At 37.1% G+C, this 12,984-nt stretch overlaps 1 protein-coding gene across 1 annotated transcript; it reads right to left on the bottom strand.

The window, feature by feature from the left end:
• Window positions 1-10,804: 10,804 nt before the first annotated feature.
• Window positions 10,805-12,407, bottom strand: LOC105059922 (uncharacterized). Its single transcript, XM_010943437.4, has one exon. The coding sequence runs from the start codon at window positions 12,186-12,188 to the stop codon at window positions 11,001-11,003; it is 1,188 nt and encodes a 395-aa protein (XP_010941739.1). The 5' UTR covers window positions 12,189-12,407; the 3' UTR covers window positions 10,805-11,000.
• Window positions 12,408-12,984: the final 577 nt, after the last annotated feature.

Below are 12,984 nucleotides of genomic sequence, written 5' to 3'. Positions count from 1 at the left end.
ATCGAGTGGAGTATAATGGATAACATCAGAGCTTAAGATTATGATCATTAAGGACGTGATAGAATGATATAAAGTTTAGGTTATGATCACTAGAGAATATGACTTAAGTGGTATTTGAACTTAAGGTTATCATTATTCGGGATTGTGACTTTAGTGATATTTGAATTTGAGGCTAAGATCATGAGGAACATGATAGATATAAAAGAAAGGATTCAATAATTTGATTTCGAATCAATAGGTATTATGATGAAATTTATGCATAAGTGGCATATGATGTCTATAATAGAATTGATGAGTTATATCTTAGATTTCAATTAGCAAGGTTGATCTGAGTATGAGAAGTGTTGACCCTAGAATGAAGTGGAAGGTATTGATATATTATGTTAGGTATATTTGATGATATTAGAATGCTAAACCTATATGGATAAAGGACATGATAACTTTGCTGATTTTGATGTTAATTTTTTTGCAAAGAAAAGTTGGTTTGGAAGTTGTCTAAATGATTGTAAGGTAACTCGAAGGTTAACTCAAATTAATTCTAGACATATTGGATTCTTGAGGAGTGATGAAGCTTATGTAATAAGTTCAAACATAGAAGGTGGATGAAGATTTAATTTTGAGGTGCTATGTCTAAGAGATAGTAATAACAAGAAAATCTTAAATTTTATCCTAAATTATATATGAAATCTGAAAGTTGAATCTATCTTTGGTTGATTTAATATACAAAGATATTTTTATTTTTTTTATAGATTTAGATAACTTGGTAAATTGAGATCAGAGTGCACAGCAAAAGCGTGGTGGTCTGAATTGATTAGAAATATTAATACTTTAAAGCAAAAGATATTATGAAATACGTAGTTGTAAATAAGAAAGGATTTTACTGATAATAAATGGACGCTAGAAAAAAAAAATTTTTTTTTTCTCCGAATTATTGATCGAAAAGAGCAAGTTCTAAGACGGCGTATCATACCGTATGTAAAGATTCATTGGAGTAATCATGAAGAGAAAGAGGCTACTTGGGAGCTTGAAGACGATATGAAGACGAGATATCTACACTTATTTGAAAATGAAGGTATGTTAAATTTCGAGGATGAAATTTTTTTTTAAGGGGGATAGAATGTGATAATCCGACCCAATTGGACCCAAAACCAGCTCACAAAGCCCACCAGAGAAAAAAAAAAAGAAAAACAGAGCAGGAAGACTCCCGATCGGAGTCTTCCTCTTCCCCGATCAAGAATCGGAGTCCTAGGGCCATTGAAAGACCCTAGGATGAGCTCTATAAGAACCCTTCCCCTCTCCTCATGGGTAGACCCTGCAGCCATCGATGATTGCCGGAGATTTTTCTTCGATTTTTCCGTTTGAAGCCGCGACTCCTCAACCTGTGTTCGCTGCGATTTCACGCCGGTGGGGGTCACCGGAGGTTGTGGTAAGGTCCCCTTCCTCTTCCTCTATTCTCTCCCTTCTTTCCTGTGCCTGTGAGCACGATGGCCGGCGACGGATGTCGCCGGATTTAATTGGAAAGGAAAACCCCCTGTTCACGCTGCCTCTTTCCTCTGATTTTCCGACGCCGATGGTCACGCCGACCGCCGGCTCTGGCCTCTCCGAGCCCGGGAGAGTCGCCCGTTGCCGCCGGCCACCACCGAGCAAGATATGGCTGGGACCGATCGGTCAAGGCACGGGGACCTCTAGGTCCCCTGTTTCGGCCCAATGAAAGCCTGGGAAGAAGAAGAAAAGAAAAGAAAAAGAAAAGAAAAAAAAAGAAAAAGAAAAGAAAAAGAAAAAAGAAAAGAAAAAGAAAAAAAAGAAAAAAGAAAAGAAAAGAAAAATATAATAATAAGAAAAGAGAAAATTTTCCTCTCTTCCCTCTTTCTCTCTCTTTCTCTCTCTCTATTGTCTCTCTCTATTGTCTCTCTCTAAAAAGAAAAAGAAAAGAAAAAAAAAGAAGAAAAAGAAAAAGAAAAAAAATATATATATATATATATGTGAGAGAAAGTTTCTCTCATCCCTCTCTAAAATCTTTCTCTCTCTAAAATTGGATTCGTTCTCTCTCTACTTTCTCTCTCTAAAAAAAAAAAATCCTATGAATCCCTTATTAAGCTATCTTCTTCACTTTTAGGGACCTATGACCTTAAATCGGGTTAGAGCCGAAGGGAGAGATTTATTAGACTGATCATCAAATCGGTCATTTCTTTATATTATGTAATTTTATTAAAAATATAAAATTTATTAATGATTTAATATTTTAAATAGGACTGTCTGATTCTTTTAAGAAAGATTAAAAGGTCCTGGACGAACGAGGTAAGTAGATCTTATGCTCCTTATTTATTTTTAAATGATCATATTTTTATGTAAAAAATTGCTATTGATAAAATCATAAAATAAGGATCGGCATATGTGATATGAAAAAGTATATTTTATTATGAGTATTGATTTCATGAATATGTCTTATGAAAATAGCATGATTATGAAGCATGAATTTTATTGTTTTTCCATCTATGTATATGTATGCTTTAAGAAAAAGATATAATGATTTCAAAAGCTCTCAGATGGCTATGAATGAATCCCTTCGGGAAGGTCGACATCCGGAGCTAGCATCCACACGAAACATGGTCCTGCCAGCGGGTATAAAGTTGGCACATGAATTAAGAACTCTGTCGATTAAGAAATATGGCCCTGTCACGGGTATAATAGTGACCTTAGCACGAATATCTGTGAGCAATGTTTTGAAACATGACATGAATACATTATGAAAATGATTTACGATTCATGATTGTGAAATATACATGATTTATGCATGCATGATGAGTTTATAACTTGTTTTGTTATATGCTCTATGAAATACTTTATTTTATATTATCTGTTATTTTCTAAATATTGCATTATCATGAAAAACTTATGCTTGATCCGATAAGGAAGTGCAAGTTCTACTTACTGGACTAGTGTAGCTCATATTCTTTTTGTTTTCTTTTTGTTTGAACAGAGAAATAAGGTTAGGATCGGCAAAAGGAATCCAAGCTTGAAGATCGGCATAGCAAGCTGAAAAATTAGGCAACAGAAGTTTAATTTATTTATAATCATGAATTTGTAGTTATTTATGAATGTTGAGATTCGGATTAGTACTTATTTTTGGATTTAGATGCTCTGAATCAATATTGGTTCGATTATTTGATGAATAATAGAATTGAATCTTTTTATTTGACGGATTTTAGATGATTATGATGAATTGGCTTCGTGTTATCGTGGGTTCCATCCCTCGGTAGCATGACCGTGTTATGTCCCGGATTTGGAGCGTGACACCTGATTAGAGTTTTTTGCCTCTCAAGCTTGCTAAAAAGAATCCAATGTCAAGAAGGATTTCTAATGCCTTCTTCCACCCTATTTAATAACCTTGCATCTCCCTTCAAGTCTCAGCATTGTTGGTCACCACAACATCGTTAGAGTTTTCTTTCTCTCTTCCTCTTCTTCTTTCGAATGTCCTACACTATGTCCCCTGAAATCGCTGCTCAATCATTACGGAAAAGCTAGGTAAGTAGGGGTGCAAATGGATCGAATCGGATAGGATCATGAGTGACCCCGATATGACCTAGTTCCTTGTTAGATCCTAATGTTAAATCCAAATCAATCAATAGAAGATTAGGTCGGGTCTGGTCTATGACCAAAATTTTCAACCCAACAGATAATTTAGGTCAGGTCAAATTCATATATAACTCAGCCCCAATATGAAGAATTTGGATTCAGGTCATATTTGAATCAAATATAGCCAACTACATTTTAATTATCTCATAGCCAACTACTATTAACCATATAAAATAGACAATAAATAATATTGCTCTACAAATAAATTAGGATATAAAAATTTTTTTATCTATCTTCATGTTAAAGATATAAATCATATAAGTCTTATATTACAACTTAGAGGCTCAAATGGATTTAGATTCTAATAATATAACATGTTCAGGTTGGTTCGATTCATGAAGTAGATGATCCAAAATTGATTCAGAAATCAAGTGAGTTTGGTCGAATCAGATTAGAATTCAATAAATCTAGAGTCGATCGAAAAAATGGAACGGATTTAATTTTAAAACATGACTCGTCCACATAGGTCCTTTAAAGTGGGTCAGATCAGGTCTAAGTAGATCAGATTATGTCAGATTATGGTTTTATCTGACCCATTTTCAGTCTTTTATAGGTAAGAGGTTGGAATTCTTTGACTTACTCTCCTTCCCTCTTAACTTCTGAAGTCTTAATTTTGGCTGGCTATCATCGAGTATCAGCCAAAAAAGATATGCCCTGCTTTAGTTTGATTGCGCTATTTTTTTTTTGATTTTTCTTGCAACACTAGTCATCACCACTGACTGTCGATTGTAGGCTTGCTATGCCATGGCTATAACCACTACTTGCCATGGCCATTGCTAGTTGGATAGTTCCTTTATTTTGAGAAAAAGGGGTGACCATGAGTCCCTTGTTTTGCCAAAAAAATCAAGAGAAAGAAAAAAAAGAAAAGAGAAGCAAAGAAAGAAAAGAGAAAAAAGAAAGAAAGAGCAGGAAGGAGAAAAAAGTCTCCCTTTTTTCTCTTTTTTTCTACCTTCTCTCACTACTTTCTTTTTCTAGTTTCTCTTTCTAGATTATTTCTCTCTCCACCATCTCTTTAGAATTTGTTGATTCTATCAGCGGGCCCTCCTTATATAGCTTGATCAATCCTGATGAGGGAGTCCTAAACGATGGTCGCTAGATAGTATATCGATTCTCACTTTGGCTCTTTTTGGGCATTGATAGATTTGGTCATTCTTGATATCTGTTAAACCATCTATATTCTAGTTCAATCATGACTAAATAAAATCATCTTGATTAGCCCAATTGAGATATCGGGCATTATTGCTTGACCAATCTGTGAGGCTATTGGAACATAAAATTTTTATTTCTAAAATAATCATGGTGAGATTTTAGTGAAAATATAATTTTTGAATATTAGGTTTTAAGAGAAATTGTTGAAATTAATTGGATCTGTTGGTTAATTTTGCTTACAATATAAGCAATATAAATCTTTTTTTTAAATTTATTAATAAATTATAAAATTTTTTATATTGAATTATTCATGATTTATGAATTTGATGCATGATATGTTTGATTATTAAATATATCCTTTTTTTAGAATATTAAATGATCCATAATTGGATATAATGAATTTGATATGGATTATATCCGATTAATTTTGATGTTACATGGTTTTTTGAATTTTTCAATCTTGAACATGAAATATATTTTTGAAAAAAAATATTTTAATTTGAGTCAAATTTTGACTCACAATCCAACTACGTCTCGTTATCCTACTAGTAAGAATTATATATTAATATTTTGATATCCTGTTACTAGGGATTGTATGCTAGCATTTTAATATACTGCAACTAGGAGTTATATATTAGTATTTCAATATCATGCTAGTAAAAATTGTAGGTTGGTATTTTGATATCCTGTCATTGAAGGTTATGTAATAACACTTTTATTGAGCTCACATTCTAATCCAGACAAAATATAAATATGGTCGTGGTTCCTGATTGTTGAGATGAATGCAATATTTTAAAAATATTAATTTATTAATGAATTATAAATTTTAAAAAGACTGCATTAATATGTGTAATATTTTGATTAATGCTATATATTTTGATTTGATTTTGAATTGATGTATGTTATATACTTATTTTCAAGATATAATTTTGTTTGATTTATCTACATAAACTATCTATTGTTTACTGAGCTGTTTAGCTTATTATTCTATATTTTTACTATTTTTATAGATTTGGAGATTTGTTTGTCCCAAAGATTCATTACGGAAAAATGAATATAGGTAGATTTTGACTTTTTTATTTTACAAATTGATGCAAACTTTAAAATATTATTTTATGAGCATTTGATTTTATATTGTTATTCAAATTAAAGTTTGAATATAAATTATTTGAATTTATTCTATTGTATGTTTTATGGTATCGTGATGAGATATTTTATATATTTATGAAATTTTTTTTTTATAAGTATGCTGTACTTGCCACAATCTTTGACCTGTGATCTTGCATTGAAGGTGTGACAGATGGTGCATCAATGGGTGCACATTGTGTAGGCTATAATTTCTCCTTGCCTTGAGGCTAGGTCTTGAGCCAAATTTACTGGCCTGCCTTTGGGCCATTTGCCCATTCATCAGTTAAACAGCATTAAGGGTTGAGTAGAAGAGAGATGCCATACACCTGAAAACCTTGTTGATTCCAATATCTAATCCCAAGGAAAGGTCATGATCTTATTTGATAATGGCATTGGACTCCGATTGCTTCCTTCCATGTCTTTCCCATATCCGACCCTTCGATTTCGCTCCCTATGCTCCTTAGCCTGCCGTCCTCTGGACCTGTTCTCTTCCCATCCCCCATGAGTCATAATCATCTCCAAATATGGGCACCAACAGCCAATGACCTATAGCCGCCTAGGGCTTTGAGAGGAAGGGAAAGGACAAGCAAGCAAGAGGAAAAGGCCTCATCCCAGAATGTTTTTGTGGGGATTTCTAGCATATAAAACAATCTAATTTATCTTTCTTTTTATGGGTCTTGATCATTTTTATTTTTTTTTCTAAAAATAATTAAACTATAAATTTTTTTTGGTTGCTTTTGCCTCGAGAGCAAAGGGAAAGACTTTGACTATATGTTTCTGCCAAGTCAGATGTGCACCTCTTTCCATCTAACCAGAATCTATCTATGAAACTGTGGGTAACATCTAATAATTTTAAAAATAAATTATTATATAAAATATATAATATAAATAATTAAAGAGAGAGCTGAACTACATACTTTACGTTTATTCCTTTAAAAATATACCGATGATACAAAATCAACAATAAACTATCAAAATTTAAGATCCAAATTGCTAATCATAGTTCACATTACAAAAATAAATAGAAATCAAGATTTGTTCGTTTTGATGACCTTTAACCCTTATCATCAAGGGCTGCTAAGATGGATAGTTTGAATAGAATGATACTATATTATAGTGTTGTTGCGGTTAAGAGCTTACGACTCGATACATGAAATATGATCCATTTGGGCACATGGATCTTGTGATTTTATTTTTGTGAATTTTAATTCAAAAGATATCTTAGGCTTTCTTAATTTATAACTAATATGCGACTAATGATGTCTTTCTTTTTGCACCACAACATAACCTCCCAATCAAAGAAAAATCTGTGTATGGACGGGATGTGCAATCTTCCTTATTTTTACTATAGCCCTCCAATCAAGACGGAGTCTGTATATGAACAGAAGGGGACGGTGGTATACCACTGTTGCTACGAAATATTATCCGCTCTATTTCATAAGCTTTACGGTTTTGTTCTTCTGGATTTTAATCGAAAAGATACCTCATGTGGGATGAATGGTCTTTTCCTATATAAACTAGAATCTCTTTTAACTCACAATCAATATGGGACTAATGATGCCCTCTCTCCTACATTATAACAAGTATCATCCTAATAATTAAAATTTAATAAATTTAAATTCATTTATATTTTTAATTATATAAATTATAATCTATAAAATAAATTTTTAATTTATATATCGTATCATATATTTTATCATATTAGTGTAATTGATATCGTTTATTTTTGTATAAGATGGCCTATGATTAATTTTTGTGCATATATATATCCAAGATTAATGTATGTTTTATATATAAGATTATTGTTGTAAAACTCCCCTTGAAAATGATGCTTGCTTTTTGTTGTTTTATAAAAGAAACCAAGGTTCCGTTCCCATCATCAAAAGTTTCTATGTCACACCATGCATTCGATTTATGCGACAGGCGTAAAGCAAACAAAAGTTGGGCCCTGCTACCAAGCTACAGGAGACCACTTTACTGTGCGTAGGGCTCGCTGAAGACCTTTTCAGCCAAACTATAGGGATGGGTCAGTCTGATCGTTGTAAATGGTATTTATTTGGCTTTGCAGCCGGGGGATGGCTAACAACTAACAAGAGGGCCTGATCCCAAGTGTCGACCTAGGGTTGTTGGGCAGACTCCAATTGAAGTACATGAGAATTTCTGGGACTTGAACTACAGTCCTCTACATGCTCCACATTCTCATAAACCAAGCACACAAATACCTCCTAAATTCTTTTATCCTTGTCCATCCCAGATGACTATTTCATAACCCTGATGACTAAGTTTGATTTTATAAATCAATGAGCCCGGAGTGATGCATTTTTTAGGGGAATATAGGAGTTCCACTTTTTAATACTTTTAATGCGTCCTCTTGGTCTATCTCAATCAGAGTAAATGCACATAAAATAAAGTTTTTATGCTATAGAAAAGTTGGTACTCAACTTGTGCAATGCAATTCAAGAGATATTTGACGAGCGCATTCCACATAAAAAGAAGCAAGAATGGTTGTGATTTTTGATCTGGTTAGACAAAAGTTTTGTGATAGAATACCAGCTATAGCGAAAAAACTTGAATCAGAATCCACAAGGAGTTCATCTAGTACACAAATTCTCTCCCTTCTTGGAGAGGTATGGTGCCAATTAAAAGAGAGAGACTTTGAAACTCTTCATGAAGAGTCATAAAAAATGAATTGTATGGGAAGGCTTATGAGGTCCATCATGCATTATCACACTCAAAACCATTCAAATTCTGTATAATGAGAAAAAGATACATATTATATACTTGGATCCTAGAACGAGGCTTTGATTTATGACAAAATAGTATTAAGAAATTAACAAGTCGTGCATCTTATTGATAGTGCATTCCATCTTTATAGCTATTCTTACATTTGACTAGTATCACAAGTTAGCAGCGTGCCATCGATATTGGACTAGCCGAAAAGAGGATGATTAGAGTAGCATAGTTCAAGATGGTTTGACCTTCAAGATTGCTCGTTCAAAAGAAGATGAATATACTTAGATAAGGTGCAGCTGGAGTTACGATTAAAGTAATCTATCGCTAAAGCTACTCCTAGGGATAGAGTCTTATTGGTAAACCATGAGCAAAAAAAAAAAAAAGATATAGTAAAGATGACTGAATATAAATTGAATTCATTAACGTGTCCAAAAATCCTCCTTATAAAGTATATCCACTACTTATTTATATACATCACAATAAGTATAAAATAAGTGATCACTCTTATAATCAACTACATTGTCACAATCTTTCACAATTTTGGAAATTTGCCCCCATGATTCTACATGCATCATATATGTCACAACTATAGGCCAAATTCTTTTTAAAATAAAACTAACACCATTCCTGCTTAGGCTTGTTCTTTTGGCCCATACTTCTATATTTGGTCGGATTGTTATATGGCCAAACTCTATTAAGTTTAGCAAGAATCATATGACCTTCATGTATTCTAATCTCTTAATCTCATCCATATGATACTTGTTCATGGATGCCAGCTAAGTTGTCAAGATGCAGCGTAAACAATATCTAACGTATCGATGTCCGATTTATTTCCCATAATAATGCAATGCATGCTTAAAAGTACGTTAAAAATAATTACAAACATAATGGATGTGTCACGTGCTTCCCGGAAATGAATAGAACTATGGTCTCCTGTTACAAGTTCATGATGCCTTTAGCAACATGTTGGTTGCTTTTGATGCTTGGAGAGAATAAAACAGGACGCATGGGAACAAAAGCTAAATCCTCCTTTACATGACCTCCCAATAGTATGCTCCAACATGCATATGGGTTGCTGACATTAGAAAAGCACCAGCCCGGCATCAAGTATTGCAACTGCATCACTGCCCTAGTGAATGTCAAATAGAAACTTTGGCTCTAATTTCTAATTCCTAATGCACACCTTCTAAAGTCCTTGCATGAGTATGACAAGCTTCTGTATTTTAAGTACATATCCCTATGCTTCGGATAAAAGAAAAATCTATCTCCAATGCATAACTTCTAAAGTCCAAATTCTAAACTCTAAAATGTAATTTGGAACTTATAATTTATCATATGAGCAGTAATTAGTTTTGTTGCTGCAGGACTCCGATTTGAGATGGAGATGGCTGAGATTGGAGTTTTTCAGATTCCAGAGCTTGATGTCGATTTAGAAGATTGCGACATCAAAAAGAACCTACAAGAGAAGTCCACTCTTGCTGGGATTCTCCGATGAAAGATCAATCGTAGCTCTAGAATAATAGAAGGAGAGAAGAAGAGAGAGAGATCGCAAGAGAATGGAAGCATTTTCTGAAATTGAGCTTATTTGAAGATACCATTATTATCTCTTTATATAAAGATAAAGCTGTACGTTGTTATGCCGAAATTTGGTAGGCCATTATATCCTATTTTTCAAGCTATTAGGTTTCAATCTGATAGATCGTTGGCACAGAGAATTCATCCACTAATCTGCAAACTAGAATCGTTAGCCGTGGATGTCAGGCTTAGATTGTACCAACATTTTGAAAATTATTTGGAGATTTTATGGATCGCTCGTATGAATAAATAGACCAATGTCTTGAGATTGATGTTAAGCCGAGGCTCTGGCTTGAATTAGTGCTCGAGTATTAGGCTTTGCATCTTATGATAGAATTTCGGTCTTAAAATTGGTCTTAAAATTGATAAACATCCGATCAAAAGATCAGAGAGAAGCTGTAGAACTGCTCCATCTTAATTTCTTTCGGATCTTTTTTGAGTATATGAAATTATAACGTCCGTGAATGCTAAGTGATAATCCAACGAGTGGATGTCAAATCAGATGGCGGATAATCTTCATGATCAATAATTAGTTTAATAATTCATGACCAGTTAAAACAATATCTGAAACTATTATGCCCTTTATTTTCAGTTCATTTTTATGCAGAAATTGAGTAACTATTTTATTTTCATTTTCGCAGCCCGTTTCTCTGTATTCTTTTTTTTTAATAAAAAAAGAAATTTTTTCTCTATCATAATTTCGAAAGCAAAGTAAACAAAAAATTACAAATCCATTTCCCCCTGCTTTCCCAATTCTTCGGGTCACGTCGGATTCCGGCTCACCCGCTCCTCCAGCCACATTGCGCCGCCGGCCGCGTCTTCTGCCGGCCGGCCTTCACCGGACACGGCGTCTCCACCGGCGGCACCATGCAATTGTACTGCAAACAAAGCGACGTGCTCGCCGGAATCGTCGCCGCCGGGCTGATCCCAAATGCCGTCAGATAATTATGCTGTAGATAGAGCACCTTTATCGCCCCACCCACCACCCTCTCCACGAACCTCGCCGGCACCTCGCCGGAAAACCGGTTATTGTTCAGATACAACCTCCCCGCCGCCGCCAGCGCCTCCGGCACCTGCCCCGTCAGCTGGTTGTAGCTCAGGTCCACCGTCGCCCCCGCCGCAGGCGAGCCGACCGGCCGGACAAGGCCGGAGAAATCGTTCCGCTGGAGCTGGAGGGAGGAGACGGGGAAGGAGAATATCTGGCCGGGGATCTGGCCGGAGAGCTGGTTCATGCTGAGGTCGAGGTAGTTGAGCCGGGTGAGCCGGGGGAGGACGCGGTCGACAGGGCCGGAGAGGCGGTTGGAGCTGAGGGAGAGGTATCGGAGAGATGCCGGAAGGGCGGGGATCTCTCCGGAGAGGGAGTTGCGCTTGAGATCGAGGCGGAGGAGAGGGGAGGAGGAGGGGAAGGGAGGGATTTGGCCCGCGAGGCGGTTGTGGCAGAGGATGAGGTTGGAGAGGTCGGGGATCGCCGCGACGGCCGGAGGGATGGTGCCGGATAGGAGGTTGAAGCTGAGGTCGAGGGTACGGAGGCGGTGGAGGGAGGCGAGGGAAGGGGGGACGGCGCCGGAAAGGAAGTTGCGGCTGAGGGCGAGGAAGCGGAGGGAGCGGCAGAGGGAGAGGGAAGTGGGGATGGGGCCGGCGACGCGGCCAGGGACGAGGGAGAGCTCGGTGAGGGCGGTGAGGCGGCCGAGGGCAGGGGAGAGGCGGCCGGCGAGACCAGGGGAGCCGGCGCGGGGGTCGCCGAGGGCGAGGGCGACGACGCGGTCGCCGGAGCAGAAGACGCCGGGGAAGGAGCAGGGGTCGCCGGTGAAGTCCCAGCCGGCGAAGAAGGTGGAGCCGGGGAGGTCGGAGAGGGACTTGCGGATGGACTGGAGGGCGAGGTAGTCCACCGGCTCCAATATCCCCAAACTCGAATCGAAAGAACATAACAACAACATCACCACCACGACCAGCGATTTCCTTCTCATGATGGACCAGCAATGAGAACGTTTTATGTTCTGAGTGTTTGCGTTTCCTTTTTTTTTTTTTTTTTGGTTGGTTGGATGGTGACTTCTTTAAGAAGGAGGGAAGGATGGGATGAGGGAGGGAGGGAGGACAGGTAGTTCTCTTCCAGGCGTGGAGAAGGGCGTGAGGGCTTTTAATGGTATGGAGCGGTAAATGAGGAAAGGGAGAGGAGGAAAGGGAGAGGAAGGGGAGGAGCCTTGGAGAAGAAGCCTGGGGTAATTTTATTAATGGTTTTAACTGGGAGATGGTGCTGCAGTACCTGGGACGCTTTCTCTCTCTAATCTCTGTTCTACGTGGTTGTGGGCCTCGCTCGGGCTCGCTTTCTCATTATATTGGCTTGGGAGAGAAGGCGAGCTGACAAACGTCGTATAATGCAGACCAGAAGAGTTATCTTGGTTGTGATACACAATTTGTACTCTTCTAATTTCATATTTGGATTGTATTTTTCTTTTTTTCAGGATGTCAACCGTTGGATAAGACCTCATATAGATCTCCATGCTCTTTATACTCTTTCATTCATCATCTGCACGGATCTCAAAGTCGCTATTTCATGATTGAATGGTGGGTTTGTGCGAAGGAAGGTTAATTCTTCTTTCGTGGAGAAGAGACATCCCAAAACCTCTTATTTCTCTTTCTAAAACATGTCATGCATGAAAGTTTTGTGCTGCATTGAGCTTGGCAAATTTTTGACCGTAGCGAGGCTAGGACGAGCGGCAGCGAAAGTGTAGAATAATAGACAAAATTGGCTGTTGATTCGTA

This window comes from Elaeis guineensis, chromosome 10, assembly GCF_000442705.2.
Source record: "Elaeis guineensis isolate ETL-2024a chromosome 10, EG11, whole genome shotgun sequence".
Taxonomy (NCBI): domain Eukaryota; kingdom Viridiplantae; phylum Streptophyta; class Magnoliopsida; order Arecales; family Arecaceae; genus Elaeis; species Elaeis guineensis.
The sequence above is the reverse complement of the archived record's forward strand: the minus strand, read 5'-3'. Positions and strand labels throughout refer to the sequence as shown.

Bases quoted from the DNA above. Each gene is read 5' to 3' on its own strand.
- LOC105059922 (XM_010943437.4), bottom strand. From the start codon at position 12,188: ATGAGAAGGAAATCGCTGGTCGTGGTGGTGATGTTGTTGTTATGTTCT.